At 42.4% G+C, this 22,834-nt stretch overlaps 1 protein-coding gene across 3 annotated transcripts in view; it reads right to left on the reverse strand.

Annotated features, from left to right (window-relative positions):
* Positions 1-22,834, reverse strand: part of PDS5A (PDS5 cohesin associated factor A) — a 153,161-nt gene that overhangs the window by 52,798 nt on the left and 77,529 nt on the right. For all 3 annotated transcript variants that reach the window (XM_075859341.1, XM_075859335.1, XM_075859328.1), the window contains exons 5-11: positions 18,663-18,760; positions 11,367-11,493; positions 9,327-9,407; positions 7,673-7,813; positions 6,446-6,561; positions 3,762-3,856; positions 1,498-1,643 (exon numbers count right to left, since the gene is read on the reverse strand). In XM_075859341.1, coding sequence (XP_075715456.1) covers positions 1,498-1,643; positions 3,762-3,856; positions 6,446-6,561; positions 7,673-7,813; positions 9,327-9,407; positions 11,367-11,493; positions 18,663-18,760 — 804 coding nt within the window. The remainder of the gene's footprint in view (positions 1-1,497; positions 1,644-3,761; positions 3,857-6,445; positions 6,562-7,672; positions 7,814-9,326; positions 9,408-11,366; positions 11,494-18,662; positions 18,761-22,834) is intronic.

Consider the following 22,834-nt stretch of genomic DNA (forward strand, 5'->3'; position numbering starts at 1 on the left):
AAAAATAAAAAGGATGTTCAAAAAACGATGTCAATCTAAAGTAGACATACGGGGGATGTGAACTAGTCACTATTTTTGTGTGGTATTACTATCTGTCTTACAAGCAGATACATATAAAAAAAAATTGCTAATTTTTCATGTTTTTCACAATTAAATACGTCATGTATCGACCAAATTTTACCACTAATTTAACCCCTTCCCGCCACAGCCATGTTTTCAGATTTTCATTTTTGTTTTTTCCTCCCCACCTTCTAAAAGCCATAACACTTATTTTTCGGTCGATATTGTCCTATGAGGGCTTGATTTTTGCGGGACGAGTTGTAGTTTTTCGTAGGACCATTTATCGTGCCATATAATGCACTAGGAAACTGAGGAAAAATTATTTGTGCGGTAAAAATTTTTTTTAAAAAAAACAGCGATTCCTCCATTGTTTTTTGCACTTCGTTTTTACGGAATTCACTGTGCAATTAAAACAACATGTTAACTTTATTCTGTGGGTCAATACGATTACGACGATACCAAATCTATATAGTTTTTTCTATATTTTACCTATATAGTTTTTTCTATATTTTACTACTTTTACAAGTAAAAACTTAAGTGTAAAAAAGAAAATTTATTTTGTGTCGCCAAATTCTGAGAGCCATAAGTTTTTATTTTTCCGTCGATTAAGTGGTATGAGGGCTTATTTTTTGCGGGATAAGCTGTAGTTTTTAATGATACCATTTTGGGGTACATGCGACGTTATTATCCCTTTTTATGTGGGAGATGAGGTGACCAAAAAATAGATTCTAGCGTTTACAATTTATTCTTTACGGCGTGCACCGTGGGGGTTAAATAATGATATATTGTAATAGTTCAGACTTTTACGGATGTGGCGATACCAATTGTGTTTATTTTTTTATGCTCTAGGGGAAAAATGTTTTTATTTTTTTATTTTTACATAAAAAACAACTTTATTTTACTAACTTTTACTTTTTTTATTAGTCCCCCTAGGGGACTTCAACCAGCGATCGCTAGAACGCTTGCACTATATACTGCAATACTAATGTATTGCAGTATATCGTGATTCTGACAGGCAACTATTAAGCCCTGCTGGAGGCAGCACTTAATAGGAGCAGAAAGATGGCGGAACCTGGGGGCCTTCATTAGGCCCCCAGGCAGCCATAGCAACCATAGCCATCCCGCAATCTCAGAATCGCTTGGATAGGTAAAAGCATTCCAAAGTTATTACCACATAAAGTGACACGTCAGATTTGAAAAATTAGGCTGTCAGGAAGGTCAGAAGTGGCTGAAGCGGGAAGGGGTTAAAGAACCTAATTTGTAAAGCCCTGTGGAAACAAGCGAAATGGAGGACACGATCAAAACCTTTAAATATGTTGAAGGGTTAAATGTTCAGGAGGGAAGTATTTTTAATAAGAAAAGAACAAGGTGGCCAAATCTGGTATTCGTTTCTCTGCGGTCAATCTTCTAGGTTTCTACAACTGCTTTATTTCTTACCCTCTTGTCCAATGTTCTCTCACGTACAAAGCCGAGCAGCTGATCATTTACAAGACAGAGATCCTTCTTCCCAGCTGTAATAATGGTCACAATAACATCATGCCGTATTGCTTCTTCAGGATCATGTGACCTCACCTTCAGAAATTCTGCACAGAGATTTTTAACTTTGTGTCAATGTAGATAAAAGGAGGCAAAATATTATATACACACAATAAAGTTATTAACATTAATACAGGACACTTTTTTTTGAGTTTCCTCGCAGGTTAGATCATGCATATACCTGTACTAAAAAGTTAAGTTTGCAATTAGGCCATGAATTTTAATTCATATATATTCAAACACTAATTTTTGCATAAAATTGTAGGAAGCATCTTAAAAAAAACATTTCCTGTATATCATTTTAAAGGGAACGTGCCAACATAAAATTACCTATTGTTTATCCCTAGTGCACCACTACGTAACTGTACGTTGCAGTAAGGACTAACTTCCCACACCTCCAGTTATATCACAGTGATGGCACGGGCACAGAAGCTGTACTATACAGCTGACATCTCGCTGCAATGACCGGGTTCAGAGAATGCTGTTCCCAGCCGAAAACGCCTTAGATGCCACGGTCGCTATTGAAAGTAGCATCTAAGGGGATAAACAGGGAGAGTTCTCCCTCTCTGTTACACTTAATGGCATCACCAATAAGGTGACCAAGGGGTGCCAATGGTTGTCATGGCAGCCAGGTGCTTAACAGTCTATATGCCTATTAGGCTATGAAAAGGCACGGCCTAATATATTGCCTGTTAATTTTACACCAAAGCATTCTAGAAGCGATTAGAAGACTGCATTGTAAAGTCCATTAACCACTTAACGCCGAAGGACGGATATATCCGTCCTCTGCAGCTGCTAGTTCGCGCAGGAGGACGGATATATCCGTCCTGTGATGGCGCGGGTACTGACACTGTACCCACGCGATCAGCGGCAGGAGCACGGCTGTTATACACAGCCTGGCAACTGCCGGAATCGAAGCGCGCTCCGATTCCGGCAGTTTAACCCGTTAAATGCCGCTGTCAATAGTGACAGCGGCATCTAATGTGTTTGACGGAGGGAGCTTCCTCTGTCACCGCATCGGCGCCCCCGCAAAGAAATCGCGGGTCGCTGTCGGGTTTCCATGGCAGCCGGGGGTCTAACAAAGACCCCCAGGTCTGCCTTCAGCATCTGCCTTTTAGGCGATGCCGTAGGCATGACCTAATAGATTGCATGTCAGTTTTACACTGACAGGCAATAATGCTTTGGTATACTAAGTATACCATAGTATTATATATGCGATCAGCAGATCGCATAGTGAAGTCCCCTGGTGGGACGAAAAAAAAAAATGTAAATCAGTTAAATAAAGTTTGTGAAAAGAAAAAATCAAATAAAAATTACAGTGAAAAATCAAATAAAACTACTTTTTTTGCCCAAAAAGTGGTTTAATTTAGTAAAAGTGTCAAAACAAATAACACATACATGGTATCCCCGCGATCGTAACGACTTGAACAATAAAATTAACTCATTAATTAAACCGCCGGATGAACGGTGTCGAAAAAAAAACGGCAAAATTCTCTTTTCTCACATTCCCCCCATAAAAAAAATTAAATAAAAATTAATCTATAAGTCCTATGTACCCCAAAATAGTACTATTGAAAACTACACATTTCCCCGCAAAACTTCCCCATAATCATGCACAGAAAATAGAAGTTCAAAAAGCAAATTATGTTCACACACACACACACACACACCTCATCAATCCCATATGCCCTATTACGCATGGTCAGTTCTTCGGTATCTCACAACAGTGAGGTTATTGGCATGCCACCTGAGTAAGCAGAAAAGGGGTTAGGGCTGCCTGGTTTCCTAGCACCTTCAGGGGATGGACTAGATAGACTGGCAGTCCAGGATGACAACAACCCTGCTATAAAAAATTAAATAAATCGAAATAAAAAAAGAATTAAAAAAAAGAAGTGGAAGCAGACCTGAGAAGGTTCTGTCTGCTTCCTCCGGACACTGTACGATTTAGTTTTTAGCCTAGAGTCTGTGGGAAGTGAACGGCCTGCTTGGGCAGAGCCAACACTTTATTACTACCTAGCCTCAGCCTCCGAGTGTCAAGGGCCTGTACCCATTGTGCTGCATCCCTCAATGACATTAACGAGAAATTAAAATTAATGGCAGCTCACCTCCTGGCTAACAGGACATTCAAATAAGAATATAAACATATTAGCATAGTAGTGACCTACCTGTCAGATCTTTAGCCAGGTCAGGATGGTTCATTAAACAGTGACTAGCAAATTTGACACTTTCCAGTCTGACAGGAACATGAATATCATTAAAGCTAAGAAGAGAAGAAGTTATAGTTAAATCTCAGGGTTAATAGTGCTCACATTTAACAGAAATAAAGTTGAACAGATATGGTCTAAACGCAATGGAAAAAGTGAAAAGCTAAATGTATAACTAGTCGCATACAGTTAGATCCAGATTTATTTGGACAATGACAAGTTTTGGCATTTTAGATGTTTACCAAAACATTGAATATACAGTTATGTAAATCAACACGGGCTTAAAGTGCAGACTCAGCTTTAATTTGAGGGTATTCACATCCTAATTTGAGGAAGGGTTTAGGAATTACAGCTCTTTAATATGTAGCTGCCTCTTTTTCAGGGGACCAACGGTAATTGGACAATTATCTCAAAAACTATTTAATGAGCTGCATGGGCTATTCCCTCGTCAATCCATCATCAATTAAGCAGGTAAAAGGTCTGGAGTTGATTCCAGGTGTGGCATTTGCATTTGGAAGCTGTTGCTGTGAACCCAAAACATGAGGTTAAAGGAGCTCTCAATGCAAGTGAAACAGACCATCGTTAGGCTGAAAAAAAAAGAAAGAAATCCATCAAAGAGAGATAGCACAAATATTAGGAGAGGCCAAATCAACAGTTTGGCACATTCTTGAAAAAAGCGAGCGCACTGATGATCTCGTGAACTCCAAAAGGCCTGGACGTCCACGGAGGACAACAGTGGTGGATGATCGCAGAATCCTTTCCATGGTGAAGAAAAACCCCATCACAACATCTACCCAAGTGAAGAACACTCTCTTGGAAGTAGGTGTATCAGTATCTAAGGCCTGATTCACACGGGCGTTGCACATCTCGGACGTGAAAACCGTCAGTTTTTCATATCCGACGTGCCCTGCGCTGTGGGATGCCATATCACGCATCCCCCATAGACTAGTGTCCATGGAGTGATGCGTGAAAAAATAGGACATGTCCTATTTTCTCACCAACTCTTCACACGGTCCGTTGAAACAACGGCCGTGTAAACGGCCACATTGAATTATATAGTTCAGTATGACGGCCGTTGTTTCAACGGCCGTCACACAGGTGTATTACACGTTCATCTGAATAAGTCCTCAGTCTACCATAAAAAGAAGACTTCAGGAGAGCAAATACAGAGTGTTCACCACATGGTGCAAATAATTTATCAGCCTCAAAAATAGAAAGGCCAGATTAGACTTTGCCAAACATCTAAAGAAGCCGCTCAGTTCTGGAACAGCATTCTTTGGACAGATGAAACGAAGATCAACCTGTACCAGAATGATGGGATAGAGAAGGCTTGAAACAGCTCATGATCCAAAGAATACCACATCCTCTGTAAAACATGGTGGAGGCAGTCACTATTGTTTATTGATGACATGAATGAAGACAGAAGCAGCCGGATGAATTCTGAAGTGTTCAGGGATATACTTTGTGCTCAGATTCAACCAAGTGCAGCAATGTTGATTGGATGTCGCTTCGCAGTACAGATGGACAATGACCCAAAACATACTGCGAAAGCAACCCGATCGAGCATGCATTTCACTTGCTTAAAGAGGCTCTGTCACCACATTATAAGTGGCCTACACTCCTCTGTACAACGTCCACTTGGTCTAAAGTAAAAACACGCCCACTTGGGCATTAAGAAACTAATTAGCATAAAGCTAAAAATCGCTCCTAATGTGGTAAAAATAGATAATTTTTCTAAATAAAAAGCACTGCTGTCACCTACATTATAGCGCCGATCTCCTTATGTAGGAGATAGGGCACTTATAATGTGGTGACAGAGCCTTTTTAAGATAAAACTTAAGGCAGAAAAGACCCACAAACAAGCAACAACTGAAGACGCTGCAGTAAAGGCCGGGCAAAGAATCACATTTTGTGATTGCCTGAAGTCTGGAACCCATGGATGTCATTCTCTACAAAGAATTACAAAAAAAACATTTTAGTTATGGTAATGTTAATTTGTCCAATTACTTTTGAGCCCCTGAAATGAGGCGGCTGAGTAGAAAAATGCTTGCAATTCCTAAACGTTTCACAGGATATTTTTGTTCAACCCCTTGAATTAAACCTGAAAGTCTACACTTCAATTGCATTTCAGTTATTTAATTTCAAATTCAATGTGGTGGTGGCAGCGGAGCCCAAATCATGAAGATTCTGTCACTGTCCTAATAATTCTGGACCTAACTGTATGTGAAACATGAAAGTTTCTAGAAATCCATTTTATGAACTGTAGTAAGTTCAAAATCATTGAGGTTATACAATAAACCTCTCTAGGAATGTATATTTCACAGACCGCAAGGAACAATGACGTGAGCTGACTCACGACCAAGTTCATTGTAGCATGAAAGCTGTGCAGCTTGGATAGATGTCAACATTTCACAGCTCTCCTGCTGGGCACGGAGAAAATCAGACAGACACCACATGCAGTAGCAAAGCTGCCAAACTAAAATACAAAAGTAGTCTGTCATTTAGATAAATGCAATAGCAAAACTAAGGTACTAATGGCGTGGACTCCATAATTCTATATGAAATAGGACTTTACAAGATGCACATATCCTGTTCATATGGCTGCAGACAATGACCACATCTAAAAGTAGCTGACAAATGCTCACCGCCCAAGAAAGCACTGCCACAGCGGCCTGTTTTGATTTGCCAAGTCTGAATCTTTAGAACCAAATAGCTTTGCAAGGAGTCGTACAACAGCCAGTCGTTCCTCCCCATCGTTACTCTGGGAACAAAAAGTAATTACACAAAACGTTAAGTGTTTACATTCTAAATAAATACGGCTAATTAAATAAACAAAATCTGGAGATTGGGTCACCTTTTTTTTTTCCAGGTTAATATTGATGGCTTATTGTTCGGATAATGGGGGTCTGACTTTCAGTAGCCCCAATCATCAGCTGTTTGAAGAACTCGTACGAGTGAATGGCACAGTGTTACCATTCCTTGCACGGCAGCTACAAACGTTACAGCACGTGCAAGTACGGACAGAGAGGAGAACCATGTACACAAGTAAGAGGCTTGTGTACAAACAACTGATCAGCGGGGGGAGCCAACAGTCGTACTGCCATCGATCTAACATTGATGGCCTATCCGAACGATAGGTCATTCATTTCAATAACCCGGATAGCCCCTTTAAAGTAGCAGCTTATTCTAATACAGTATATGACATAAAAGGTATTAGCTAGTTTGGAAAAAACATTTTAAAATACTCCATTAAAGAATTTTGAGTCCGAGAAGGCCCCCCCATTCAGGACCCACATGTATAAGGGTTTGTTCACAAAGACGTCATTTTTTCAGTTTTTCTGTTCCGTCATAGGAACAGAAAAATTAAAATAACTTTTAAATCGGATAAAATAGTGCTGCATGCTGCACTATTTTGACCAGGATTTTTGCCCAAATCTGCGATGGAGCCTCCAACGCAGATGTACATATAGCCTTAGCCACAGTGGAGTACAGTTCAAAAGAGGAGCTCTCTCAACACGTGTGATCTACACTGACAGCCGATTGATTTAAATGGGCATTGTGTAATGCTTCAGTTCCCATGTGGTGACTCTGCAAGAAAATCGATCACATGCTGCCAGATTCCCTCACAGATTACAGATGAATGCTGGAGCTCTAAGCAGATATCTTTACTCTTTGGAGGACACTTTAAAGAGACTCTGTCACCACATTATAAGTGCCCTATCTCCTACATAAGGAGATGGGCGCTATAATGTAGGTGACAGCAGTGCTTTTTATTTAAAAAAACGATCTATTTTCACCACATTAGGAGCGATTTTAGCTTTATGCTAATTAGCTTCTTAATGCCCAACTGGGCGTGTTTTTACTTTACTTACCTTTAACTTAAATTCCAGCTGTGGCATTACAGAAACCAACAAATTTGGATCTATCGCAAACAGTTCTTGAATGAGATCAAATACATGCTCTGACAAATCACTCACAGATGACTTTCCTAATACCAAGACCTGGTTGAAAAACTATTGGGTAAAAAATAAAATATAAAAACAGAATTTCTCATTAAAAATAATGCAGCAAGTTTGTTTTTTTTAAAAATACATAAAACAAAAATAGTTGTGTGCAAAACCATGACAGGAGACAAGAATTTTTCAGATACATCAAGATCCTGAGCTAGAGATGGTTACTGCCTAAATCTACAAGTGTGAGGGGAAAGAAATCATGGTTATGTCATGCCTACATGGTGGGTACATTTTGGAAAAAAGCGTCCCTGACTGAGCTGTAGCACTCAGACTGGCCCTATAGTATATAGAGAAAGTCAGTTACACATACAACATTGTATCCACTTGTCAAAAATACTGTGTGTCTAAGAATATTATGCTGACCATCCAGAAACTCACCACTACTTCACACAGCCAATAGTATAAAAATATTGAAATTCTGTACCTAGTTAAAAATAGGATATGGTTAAAGAGAACCTTTCACCTCCCCATACAGGTGCAGCTGAGTGCAGCATGTAATGGGCAGGGCTGCACAAACCCTGGGGCACTTTACATTTTTTTTTCTACCTCCCACCGTTATTTAGATATCGGTGCCATTATATTTGACGCCCAATATTTAAATCACCCCCTGAACAGTCAACGGGCGTGTTACTATGGCTGTGACACTGTCCAATCAGATATGGACAGTGCCACAGCATGAGTGTGCGCGATTGCTGTCTTTTCATCCGAAAAGGCAAGGAGGCGTCAGTGCTACGGACAGAGCTATGGAGAAGAGAGCGAGCATACGCGCTCTTATCTCTTGAAAGAGATGAGTCTTGCATTTTGTCTGCCGAACTGGCGAGGGGGCGTGTCAGTGCTATGGACAGTATAAGCGCTCCCCAGCTCTTACTGTCCGTAGCAGTGACACGCCCCCTTGACAGTTCGTCAGACAAAGTACAAGACAGACGTCTCACAAGAGCTGAAGAGATGAGAGCGCGTATGCGCGCTCTCCTCTCCACAGCTCTGTCCGTAGCAGTGACACCCCCTTGCCAGTTCAGATGAAGACTGCAATCGCACACTCTCATGCTGTGGTACTGTCCATATCTGATTGGACAGTGTCACAGCGATAGTAACACGCCCCCTTGGCAGTACACTCCCCCTTGACTGTTCAGGGGGTTATTTAAATATCGGGCGCCAAATAGAGCAGCACCGATATCTAAATAACGGTGGGAGGTAGAAAAAAAAAAATGTAAAGAGCCCCAGGGTTTGTGCAGCCCTGCCCATTACATGCTACGCATGTATGGGGAGGTGAAAGGTTCTCTTTAAGGTCTAGGGTAAAATGTGCGTATGAATACAGGATCGCTCTGTTCAGATCTGCGTCAGAATGGGACCCCAACGCAGATGTGAACAGAGCCTTAGATACGAGAACAGTTATTCAGTAGTGAATAATAATTGTAATTATAACAAAAATAACAATATTGGCAAATATATAAACAAGACTAATAGTTATTATTAAGAAAGTGTATGTTTCAACCAACACTTAAAAAGTACCTACATTTGCAATGCAGGGCTCAATAGTTTGAACCGTCCTCTTTAAAAGCACTTTGGCCAGATCGTGTGCTTGCTTGTTTAAATTCTGGTGTAAAGACAGAGAGATTTTTTTTTGGTTAATCATTAAGGCTGGGTTCACATTTATCAGTAGTTTCATGCTGGAGCCGGACACAACTGAAGACATTTCTGCATCCATAGCGGGACAGAAAAATGCTGCATGCAACATTTTTCTGTCAAACTTCAAAGCTGATGCCACAGGACACAATACTATTCCTATAGGAAACTATGGGGTCATTTTTGTCATAAGTTTCCCTCTAGGCTTTGTTCACACAGTGCAGGTGTGCAGAAAATTTTGCATGTATTTTATTTTTTTAAGCTATAAACCAGGAACGGAACGTAAACAGAACAAATATATACAAAGGAATAAAGTGTCTTCTCTTCTGGATTCAATTCTGGCTTAAATAAAATGCATGCCAAATCTGCACTGTAAACAAGGCCTTCGTGTTTTTTATACTATGGCAGGTAGAATCATGACCGAAGGCCGGACATATGTAAAGAGGGCCTAATATGTTCACACAGAGTTTTTTGACAAGTTCTTGACGCGGAAACCGCGCCGCAAAATTCGTCAAAAATGGCCCTAAAATGCCTCCCACTGATTTCAATGGGAGGCGGGGCTGTTTTCTCCCGCGAGCGGTAAAACTGGCTCGCGGGAGAAAGAAGGGACATGCCCTATCTTCGGGCATTTACTCGAAATCAATGGGAGGCAGAGAAAGTGTATTTTGCGGCGTTTTATGCCCGCGGCCGCGGGCAAAAAACGCAGCGAAAGTCGGCGTGCAGGGAGAGGAAAATCTGCCTCAAACTTCCAAACGGAATTTTGAGGCAGAAATTCCGCCTGCAAAAAACTCTGTGTGAACATAGCCTAAGAGAGAAGAAAACATAAGGCAAAGTGAAATATGCAATGAGTGCAGGGATTTTGTTTATATATGGAGTCAACACCCATTAACTCTTTTGCTGCCTCAACAATTGAGACCTGACATACAAAAAATGAATTATATAGTAAAATTGTATTATACTGCCAAAGCCATATTCTTTATGTAAGTAGATTCCTTTACACAAAAAAACTAGCACCCAACACTTTACACTCAGGAACGTTTTGATTATGCGGTTTTGCATGAAAATGTAACAGCGTAAAAACAAAATGCATAAAAAGTCAAGAGCTTAAAGTCCTGAGGTATTACATAGTTCCTTGGCAGTGAACGTCTATGTGCACATTAGCAACACATTTTATTTTTGTTATTCCACTACATCTTGTAGGATGTAAAATAAACTTCATCTCCCAGAATGCCATGTATAATAGTGTATAAGGAGAGGTTCACATCAGGCATATAGTTGATAGGGATTACACACACACACACACACACACACGCCTATAAAGACACACACACACACACACACACACACACACACACACACACACACACACAATACAAAAATTAAATAAAGTGCAAGAGTTCCATAAGAGTCAAATAATGCATTACACCTCTACCTCTCATTGAAAACAACAGAGGGAGAATTGGTGCTTATTTAGGCACCGATTCTGAAGCGCTTTCGGAGTCAAAATCAGCACCAAAAACGGTCGTGTGAACCGGGCCATAGCTGCTATTAACTAAATGGCACAGTATTTTTTGCATCTTAACCAGGGCATCATGTTTTGCAAACTGATCCATTTAGAAGTGATGTTGTAATGCCTTCTAATATGATGAAACACAGTGGCAAAATAACAAATCTGGAGGTAGCACAATAACATTTGTCACTAATGAAAACATACATTGCCGACCCTTGTATGGGTCTGGAGAGAATAACTATTTTTTTTTGTCTATCACTTACAGAACATTATTTCACAGCAGCACGGTTTGCATTGGCTGTGCCATTTAGTTTAAATGAAAGTTGACTGACATGATGTCTAAATAAATGTTTCCAGCAAGCCATGAATGACATCATACTTTATTTTAAAATCAAACTATTTGTAGCGAGTAGAACTGACCTTATGTGCAGGGATGAGATTTATGAGGATGGAATCCAGCAATTCCTGTGTAACTCCATCGCCTTCCATAGTAATTGAACTCATTAGATCCAGCATGTGCATTTGAACCTTCTGGTTGTGGCTGTTACTGAATTTAAAAAAAAATAAAAGTTTTTGCAACACCCTAATTATGGTAGACAAATAAAAAACAAATAGAATAAATATAAAAATTATTGGGGGGGGGGCGTGGCTTGGCGCGCAACGGGAGCAGTCGCATGACTTGAGAGCTCCGCTGTGGTTCCGTGCTATATTGATCCTGTGAATATCCTGATCGTTCCTTACCTTCATCATTACGTCCCGGAGTTCCAGGCAGCAGTCGGGTGGTAAGAGTGGAGTTATGGGTCCCACGAGAGGTCAAACGGCCGCGGAAAAGCTACAGAGCTATGCCCGGGAAGATATCAAAGATGGCGGCCGTGCTTCCCTGCAGCAGCGCTCAAAGGGCAGTGAGACGCCTGGCGGGACGACATCTTCCTCAGCGGTGGTAGAGGAGACAGAGCCGGAACCTACCCCGACAGAGGTGATGAACAAACTCCTGGCAGCCATATCAGCATGCAAGACCTGACCGGTAAGATGGAGGAGGTGAAAATTGATATAGGCCTCATCAGGCAGGATATGCAGGCCTTGAGAGAGCGAGTGACACATGTGGAGGATAGAGTGTCTGGGGTGGAAGACAGGATGGCGGCCATGCCACGTGTGATTACGGATCTGGAATCCATAACGGAGTTATTAAAACAAAAAAATGATGATCTGGAAAATAGGCTGCGCCGGAATAATATTCGGATAATAGGAATGCCTGAGAAATCGGAGGGCCAAGATCCGGGCGAATTCATATCTAAGTGGTTGAAAGAGATACTGCCAGATGCACCTTATTCGCAGGCCTTTGCAGTAGAAAGGGCGCACAGAGTGCCGGCAAGACCACCTCCACCGGGGGCCCCTCCGAGGCCGATGCTGGCCCGGTTGCTTAATTGTAACGACAGGGACATGATCCTGCGTCAAGCCCGCCGACTGCAAGGAATTAAGTATAATGGCGTTGCTATATCCATATTCCCGGATTTCTCGGCTGATCTACAAAAGCGCAGAGCTACGTTTATGGCGGTGAAAAGAAGGCTGAGGGATCTCAATATCCCATATTCTATGGCGTATCCTGCAAGGCTGCGGGTAGTGGATAACGACCGTTCTATCTTTTTTAACTCTCCGCTGGAGGCCGATGATTGGGTGAGAGGGAGGAGATCGCCCCGCCGCGTGTGATCCCTTTGGAGGGTGAGGATGGAAAGTGCTGGAATTTAAGATGATGCTGCAGTTTCTCATGCGCCTGATGCAGGCTAAAAGGTTTCTTTTTACCGGTTGATCTCCTGTGTTTAAGGAGGGATTCCAATGTTATGGTACACCCAACTTGAAGTCTTATCCGGCGGGTGGATAGATCCGGAGGCCCTGAAAAGGGTCATTCTTCTCCTCCCCATTTCATTTGAATGGACTGTTGGGACTTTCAATCTGTTACCATTCTGTTCATGGAGCTTGGCCTATAGTGGGAAGGAGTGATCCGGCCGAAGTGAAGAAGGGGCCCCAGTTGAAAGACTGCAGGAGAGATCCGGGTATATGCGCAGGATGCATATTACGGTTAAATATTACTGATATATTGATTACACTGCTGATTGATTTATAGTCCTCCTGTACGAATTTATGGAAAGGGCTTAAGATGTAATATGGTGTTTGAAGATGTAGATAGGGAAGGATACGTTAATGCTGCCTAATAGCACGGGGCCTTCCCCGTTACTCTTTGGTGCCACGAGGAGGGCATGATTCGGCAATGGCCTATGTGTCATCTCGCATTGCCGATAGAACTAACATATAAACAGTAAATTGTGTCGTTTATGTTTTTAACGCCGCATTTAGGCGAAATTATACTCATTTATGAATACAAATGTCTAAAAAGTCATACAGTGCAAAGAAGGTGGGGAAAGGTCGCTAGGGAAAGTATATTGGTATTATGCAGGAGTCGGGAGCCATCTTCCCTCCGAGGCAGACATAGTTTCCGGCCTCACTAATGGCGTCTATACCGATCGTGTCTTGGAATGTACGGGGGCTGGGTACCCCGAGGAAAAGGGCAGCCATTTTTGCATGTATCCGTAAATTTAATCCCTCTATAATATGTCTGCAAGAGACGCATTTAATCCCAGACAAAGCGAGATTATTGCGTAGACCTTGGATCCAATGGTCTTCACACTCTTTCCATACGTCCGACTCCCGGGGGGTATCGGTATTAATCCACAAATCCCTGAGCTGGGAAGCGGTCAAAATTAAAGTGGATAAGGAAGGTAGATATGTGTTTATACATGCTTACATCGACACTATACCATTTGTATTACTGGGCCTATATGTTCCTCCTCCGGCGAATATACAAATTTTACATGAGGCTGCCGCATTTGCTGCCGCTTATCCACAAGCTACGGTACTGGGCATGCGGGACCTTAACATGGTCATGGATCCCAAATGTGATAGATTTAGAGGGGAAGTGGATTGTGGGGTTGCATCGGTGGCTCCAACAGAGTTGAATTTGCTATTTCAAGAAATGGGTTGGATAGATATATTTAGGTGCAAACATCCGAATGTAAAGGTATACTCATGTCATTCTATCGGTAGGAATTCCCTGTCCCGTATAGATTATATCTTTGGGAACGCTCTAATGGTTCCGATGGTAACGGATGTTTCTTATGAAGTAAGGGGAGTGTCAGACCACTCTCCGATGGTAGCACGTTTCAATCACCCAGGGCCTGTGCGGATTGGTAGCTGGAAAATTCATCCATTCTGGCTCACCCTGATAGGGCCGCAAGATCGCATACCAGATCAACTGGAGGTTTTTCAAGATACCAATAACTCGTGTGATAATCTTAATATTTTATGGGATACCCTGAAGGCATACCTTAGAGGCTGCTTGCGATCTACAATCTCCTACATAAAAAGGGAAGCGGCAAAGGAAGAGGGTCAGTTGGCACAGCAATGTAAAACATTGGAGGGCGAGTATATAGAAAATCCATCTGAAGCGAATAAACATGCATGGCTGACGATGGGCCGTAAATACTTATTATTATTACAAGAAAACGCTGATAGGAAACTGTTTTTTGCTCGGCAGACCTATTTTGAATTGGGAAACCAATCAAGTAAATTGCTGGCTCATTTAATTCACCACAGCTCTCAGAGCTCAGCAATACTAAAGATTAAGGACAGTCAGGGCCGTGAGTTGACTGATACCCCTAGTATAGCGGCCCGATTCACCCAATTCTATAGGGACTTCTACTCCTCCCAGTCTACGTATGATTGGTCCGAGTGTGTATCATACTTGGAGGACTTGAAATTTCCACAGTTAGATGTGGCAGGCAGGGATATGTTAGAACTTGATATCACGGAAGACGAGGTTACACAGGCATTGAGGGATATGTCGAAGGGTAAGGCAGTGGGCCCGGACGGGGTACCATTGGAGGTATATCTTCGTTATTCTGACCAGCTCATTCCCCCATTATGCTCTATGTATTCTTATGCCCGGAGGGAGGGGAAACTACCGGACAGTTTCTATGATGCCACAATTGTAGTGTTACTAAAACCGACAAAGACCCTAGGGACTGTAGTTCTTACCGCCCTATTTCATTACTGAATCTAGACTACAAGATACTTGCAAAGGTACTGGCAAATAGACTGAATAAGGTGATATTACAACTCATTCATCCGGATCAGGCAGGCTTTATGCCGGGGAGGTCCACATCTGACAATATACGCAAGGTTCAAATTTTGGCTCAAATAGGAGAGGCACTGAAGGAGGACTGGGCAATGGCATCTCTTGATGCGGCCAAGGCCTTCGATTCCGTTGAGTGGGCATATTTGTTTGAAGCATTACAGAGGTTTGGTTTTGGCCCGATTTTCATTAAATGGATAAAAATCTTGTATAAAGATCCGAGGGCACAAATTTTGATTAATGGTATAATGTCCCCTTATTTTCAACTCTGTAGAGGTACTAGGCAGGGGTGCCCTCTCTCCCCGCTATTGTTTGCAATAGCTATTGAGCCTTTGGCGATACGTGTAAGAACGCACTCAGAATATAGGGGAATAGTAGTGGGAGGACGAGAGGAGAGGATTAGTTTGTACGCCGATGATGTGATATTGTATATGTCATACCCGAAAGACAACTTGGGGCTAGCTATTGAAATCCTGAACCAATTCGGTAGATTTTCTGGCCTACATGTTAATTGGAACAAATCATTTTTCATGCCCTTGAAGGAAGTGGGGTGGGCGGAAGCTGAGCACGGCCTGCAGGTAGTGTCGTCCTTTAAATATCTGGGTATTATCATAAACAGAGACCATAGGCAGGATCAAATCACCAACATACTGCCTCTGTTAGACTATATTAAGCTCAAATTCAAGGTGTGGGGGGCACTTCCACTGGCAGTGACGGGTCGCGTAAATTTAATTAAAATGGTTATTCTGCCAAAATGTCTGTATGTTCTGGAGCATGCAGCCATACCAGTATATAAGGCCTTTTTTAAATCCCTACATGCATTATTCCCGGCTTTTATATGGGGATCCAACAGATCCAAACTTAGCTTGGCTACTCTGCAGAGACCTAAACAGGAGGGGGGAATGGCACTACCGGATTTGTTTATGTACTATCTAGCTGGGCAGTTGAGATATCTACAGCTATGGACAGGGTCGGACCCGTTACCGATGAGGGAACGGCACCTCGCTGCATATTTGCATCTAACACACCTTTGGCCAGTGCTAGAAAGCTCCCCGGGAACTTATAAAAGAATGCTCCCAATCCACAAGGTGGCAGTGCAGGCATGGACGGCGGCCAAACAAATTTATGCATATGCAGATATACAGGTGGACATGCCAATATGGGATAATCCCCTTCTTTCACATCTAATGGAGGGGCAGGCCCACTCTTTCTGGGATGGATTTGAGGTACGTAGAGTCGGGGATGTGTATACGGATAATGCCATTAAATCCTTTGCGCAAATGCAAGAGGACTTCCAAATTCCTAGGGAAAGTTTTTATAGATATCTGCAGCTGCGACATGCTCTCGCAAGTCAATACCCTAGGTCAGACCACGAATTCTCACGATTCCCTTTGATTGGAGTTTTTAAATCACAGGGCCCCCGGGGGCTGATCTCGGCTGTCTACACGGCCCTTATACATGCTAAATTGGCCAATGTCAAATTACCGGTAAAAGATAAATGGGAGAGCCTGATACCAGATCTGACAGGGGAGGAATGGGAGGATGTACTTTCATCTCCTGTGTCTGTGTCACCGGCGGCGAATAACAAAATGATTCAATTAGCTATAGTTCATCAGAGTTACCTCACGCCGGTGAGACTGCATAGAATGGGCAGATATCCTAGCACTGAATGCCACAGGTGCCGTTTTCCCAGATCTGATTTCTGGCATATGGTCTGGGATTGTCCAATGGTGGCCTCCTTTTGGGGGGAGGTGTTGAAAGTGGTTGAGGAAGTGGTGAAGCAGCCGATCCCCTTTTCACCCAAGATCTGTCTATTTGGGGTGCTGCCTGAAGATCAGTGGCCATTCCACATGCGTATTTTATTGCAAGAAGTATTGTTCATGGCAAGGAAAACCATCGCACTTCGGTGGATGGATCAGAGACCTCCTAGGGTGACGAAATGGAAATCGCTGATCAATTCCATTATTCCATATGAGCGAGTATTATACAAGAAAAGAGGGTGTGTTGGTAAATTTTATAAAATATGGCAGATTTGGTGTGATTCATCGTGTACCCTGTATACTCCGCATAGATTCACAGACCTGAGGGACCAGTTGCTGCAACCTTGAGGAGGACGGATGTTGCATGATTGGTTACTTATAGGATTTATATATTTTGTATGGAATAACTCAAATTGGCCTGGGAAAGTATTTTGCCCGCTGGGATGTTATTATGTTATTATTGAGGGTTAACTATGTGATCTATTAGGTTATGACATGTTAAATACCACCATAGCCACTATGCCTCTGTGTTCAAAATTTGTATGAATACATAAATGTGTTTATTTTCTGTTATGTACTAAGGACATTTGTATTGTACAATTCTTTCAATAAAACGAGTTTAAAAAAATATAAAAATTATTGGAAGATTTTATGGAGCTATAACATCCAGTAGGAACTGCCTTGATCTGCAAATTAAAGGGGTTTTCCAGTCCTTCAGGATAGGCCATCAATAGCTGATCGGTCGGGGTCCAACTCCCGGGACCCCTGCCAATCAGCTGTCTTGAAGGGGGTGCAGTCCACGTAAGAGTGTTGCTTCCCCATCATTTCTAGTTGCTCACTGTGAATCGTTGACACAGATGTAGCGGCGGATCACAGGCATTGCAGCCTTCTTCTCCCACTGAAGCGAGCCGGACCCCGACCAATCAGCTATTGATGGCCTATCCGGAGGGTAAAATCATCATCATATGCAGAAACAAATGCCAAAATAATCACTAAATTTGGAAAAAGTTTAATCTTCCCATTATCCTTTGTGTGCTATAGGTTACCAGCTGCTGTTCCTAAAGAGAGCGAAGGAATCACTGAAGTAAAACGTTTTCTGAAGCGGAGGGCAGGATATACTCCAAAACACACACTATACGCATAAAAGGCGCAGAACCATAACAATGCTTAAACAAAGTTAAATCCATTTAACCAATCTGTTAAAAATCATAATTAAAACCTGGGGTAAGAATGAGGGTTTGACTCTAACAGCCACTAGGTGGCAATCTCAGTCATTCTAGTGTCACAGGGAATTGCCTTTCATGAACTAAATTTTGAGAAGTCACAAAACATTTTAATGGGTAACTCAACTTTTGATAGGTCATAAGTTTTGATCGGTGGGGTTTCAAGCACTGAGACCCCCACCAATCGCTAAAGCAAAAGCATCAGAAGCGTTCGAGCGCTGTGCTGCTTAGTTTCCGATTGGCTTTCCTCTGAAAGCCAAGTGAGGACTGTACAGACTCAAACTTTCTATCGAGCCCGTACACCACTTGCTCAGCTTTCCGAGAAATGCTCATAAGAAACTAAGCAGCACAGCGCTCACCCGAAATGCTTCTGCCACTTCGTTTAAGCAATCGGTGGGGGTCTCAGTGCTCAGACCTCCGACGATCAAAACTTCTGACATGTTACTATGACGCGTCAAAAGTTTTTTGAAAGCTTAGTTACCCTTTCAATTTATCTATGCTTAAACAAACTGAACAAGAAAAAGCCAAAAATTGAAGTTTAACTTACTTTATAACAGAGAAGAGCGTCTTAAAGAGCTGAATAAAAATTTCATTGCAGTCTTCCAACTCAAAACAAATGTTGTAAGATTTGACCCATGCTAAATTCTGAAAATGAGAAGTGGAAAGCACAAATAAAAAACAGGAATGAGTCAGTGGTAAGAAAGGAATCCAAATACTCCGTTGCACACGACAGAGATTGGGCCGTGAAAAAACGGTCCGAGTGTCGGCTGGAATTCCCGGACCGACCATGGTAGAGGTGAACGGGACTCCTGGCATCATAGACATTTTATGATGCTAGGAGTCCCTGCCATCCCGCAGAACTGCTATTCTGTACTGTATCATTTTGTTTAGTACGGAACTGCAGTTCCATGGGGAGGCAGGGACTCCTAGCATCATAAAATGTCTATAATGCCAGGAGTCCCGTTCACCAACACTCGGACTGCTTTTAACGGCCCCGATCGTGTGAAACTGCACGAAGGCTCATTAAGACGAGCGTGTATCTCGTCCGTGTGATGGCTGTTAAAACAATGGCCGTCACTCGGACTCATGCATTGCAATGGGGCTGTTCACACGACCGTTGTTTCAACGGAGCGTGTAAAGGGTCCGTAAAAAATAGGACATGTCCTATTTTACTGTGTGTCACGCATCCCTCCATAGACTCTAGTCTATGGGGGATCTGCGACAATGCGCCACCCACGGGTGCACCTCGGACGTCAAAATCGGCAGTTTTTCACGTCCGAGGTTAGCTACGCTTGTCTGAATGTTGCCTCAGGCGGTGTTCACATCTGTGCTGGTAGCTTCTGTAGCAGACTCTACTTCCTGGACACAAATGCTGCACCATTGTGTCCAGGATTTTTACCAGACACCATGACAGATACCCAACAAAATTCATTGAAGTGAAGGAGTTCCATTGGTCGCGGTTGGTGCTTTCGGATCTGTTACGGACCGTTTTTTCATTCTTCTGCAACTTTGACAAGAGCAGAGAAAATGAAATGACAATCGTAGATTCCAGCAAGGCAAGCGTAATCTCGTTTGAAATGACAGGTTACATCGTAATCTCGCGAGATTACGCTTGCCTTGCTGGAATCTCACAGAAAAGACTCAGAAGTGTCAGGCTTCTGAATAAACATCACGTCCAGGCTGTTAGTGATGTATATTCATTATCAGGACACTGCAGTAATGTTCGTGTGTGTATGTGGCTGCACATAGTGATATAACTATATCGCTAGTGCAGTGTAAATGAATGGAGAGAAGTGCATGATGCTGATTGGTCAGCGTCATACACTCCTCTGTACAACGCCAACTTGGTCCAAAGTAAAACACGCCCACTTGGTTTAAAATAGATCTTTTTCTAAATAAAAAGCATCACTGTCACCTACATTATAGCGCCGATCTTCTTATATAGGAGACAGGGCACTTATGATGTGGTGACAGATTCTCTTTAAATAACGTGTTAACTATTGTTCAAGCAACTACAATCGCGGCAATACCATGTGTATTCATTTTTTCCCCTTACACTTTTACAAAATAAAACGACTTTTAACCCCTTAAGGATCAAGAATTCTTTTACGTTTTTTCCTCCCCGAAATTCCAAGAGTAATAACTTTTTTATTTTTAGGTTGATCTAGCCAAAGAAGAGCTTGTATTTTTGTGCGACGAGTTGTATTTTTCAACTGCACTATTTTTGGGTGTATATGTTATATTGCTTATCTTTTATTAAATTTTTTTAGGGAAGGAGTTGAAAAAAAAAACAGGGGGGGGGGAATGGAGAAGAAAAAAAACATTTTCGCCTTTTTGTGGTTTTTATGGACCGCGTTCACCGGGCAGTTTAATTTCTTAACACTATTACTTCGGTCGTTATGATCGCGGCGATACCATATATGCGGTTTTTTTTGCACTTCTAGTAAATAAAACCACTTTTTAACCCCTTAATCAGCAGCCTATTTTAAACCTTAATGACCAAGGTATTTTTTACGTTTTTCCATCGTCGCATTCCAAGTGCTATAACGTAATTTTTGCGTCAACATAGCTGTAGAAGGTCTTGTTTTTTGCGGGACAAGTTGTTTTTTTTAACCCCTTCCCTCTTTGGCCACTTTTGACCTTCCTGACAGAGCCTCATTTTTCAAATCTGACATGTCACGTTATGTGGTACTCCGGAATGCTTGTACCTATCCAAGCAATTCAGAGATGGTTTTTGGACTTTAGGTTACTGTTAAAATTTGCTCGGTACATTTAGTATTTAATTGTGGGAAAAAAAAATAAAAAATGTAGTGAAAAATGAGCATTTTTTCTAAAATTTAAATGTATCTGCTTGTAAGACAGGCAGTTATACCACACAAAATTGTTGCTAATAAACCTCCGCCATATGTCTACTTTAGATTGGCATAGTTTCTTGAACATCCTTTTATTTTTCTAGGACGCTACAAGGCTTAGAACTTTAGCAGAAATCACATTTTCAAGGAAATTTCAAAAGGCTATTTTTGCAGGGGCCAGTTCAGTTGTGAAGTGGCTTTGAGGGCCTTATATATTAGAAACCCCCAATAAGTCACCCCATTTTAAAAACATCACCCCTCAAAGTATTTAAACCAGCATTTAGAAAGTATCTTAACCCTTAAGGCCTCATTCACACGACAGGGTTTCTCGGCCGGGTGCCGGCCGTTCATAAATCGGCCGGCACCCGGCTGCATTAGGAATGATAGACCCCTAATGGGGCTATTCACACGACCGATTTTTTGACGGCCGGGAAAACCGGCCGTCAAAAAATAGGACATGCTCTATCTTCGCCCGGGTACCTGGCCGCCCGGCTCCCATAGAAGTCTATGGGGCCGGGTATTACACGGCCATCACCGGAATGTGTTCCGAGTGATGGCCGGGTTTCCCGGCGCTTGCGCTCTATCTCCTCCTCCTCACAGCGCAGAGTGCATGTGAGGAGGAGGAGTTGATGCCATTCGGACGAATGGCATCGCTGTACACTGTGTGGCAGGGCCGGGGTGTACAGCAGGTGGAGGGAGCGCTGCGCTGGCTCCCTTCCCCTGCTTGAAAAGCACCCTGGCCCGGCGACACCTTCGATGGCGCCGCTAGCAGCTGCAGCAGCAGCTGCGGCTGCTACTACTGTAGCGACGCCACTATAGCAGAGCGGGGAGGTATCTCCCCGCACTGCTATGTGCTAGCCGCACTTTAGCTCCTTGAAGGAGCGGAATCCCCGTGTTTTCGGGGATTCCGCTCCTGGACAGAGCGCTTGATGTCTCTGTCCATATCTGGGCATTGACATCAGGGGAAACTCCTGAAGCGGAATCCCCGAACACATGGGGATTCCCCTTCAGGAGTTGCCGCTGATGTCACTGTCCGGATCTGCCCGGCCCAGCACGGATGCAAAACTTAATGCAAACCGGCCGGGCAAAATGGCCGATTTTACCGGCCGACACTCGGGCTTGGGAACGACCCGGTCGTGTGAATCCCGCCTTAGACATTTCACAGGAATTAAACCAAAGTAGAGGAGAAATTTACAAATTATTAAATTTATTTATTTTTGCAGAAATTTATTTTTATCCATTTTTTTTGTAACAGAGCTTTGCCAGAGAAATGCAACTCAATATTTATTGTCCAGTTTCTGGAAATATCCCACATGTGGCCGTAGCGTGCTACTGGACTGAATCACCGGCCTCTGAAGCAAAAGGAGCACCTAGTGGATTTTATGTCACTTTATTAGAATATATTCCTGGCTCCCTAATTTTAGGACCCGATAAATCGCCGCTTGAAACAGAAGAAATGTTCCCCTCGAGCCTGCACAACCGCATATTTTTATTTCCTGACTTACTGGAGCCTTAACTAATTTTATTTTTTCATAGACATAGTGGCATGAAGGCTGTTTTTTTGTGGGACCAGCTGTAGTTATTATTGGTACCATTTTGGGGTACATGCGACTTTTTGATTACTTTTTATACTATTTTTTTGGGTGGCAAGATGACCAAAAAACAGCAATTCTGGCATCGTTTTTTTCTACAGCGTTCACCATGCGTTATAAGTTACATGTTAACTTTATTCTGCGGGTCAGTACGATTCCGGCGATACCTAATTTATAGCACTTTATGTTTTACAACTTTTTGCACAATAAAATTACTTTTGTAAAAAGAATGTATTTTTTCTGTCGCCAAGTTGTAAGAACCGTTACTTTTTAAT

Source organism: Rhinoderma darwinii, chromosome 1 (assembly GCF_050947455.1).
Source record: "Rhinoderma darwinii isolate aRhiDar2 chromosome 1, aRhiDar2.hap1, whole genome shotgun sequence".
NCBI lineage: Eukaryota > Metazoa > Chordata > Amphibia > Anura > Rhinodermatidae > Rhinoderma > Rhinoderma darwinii.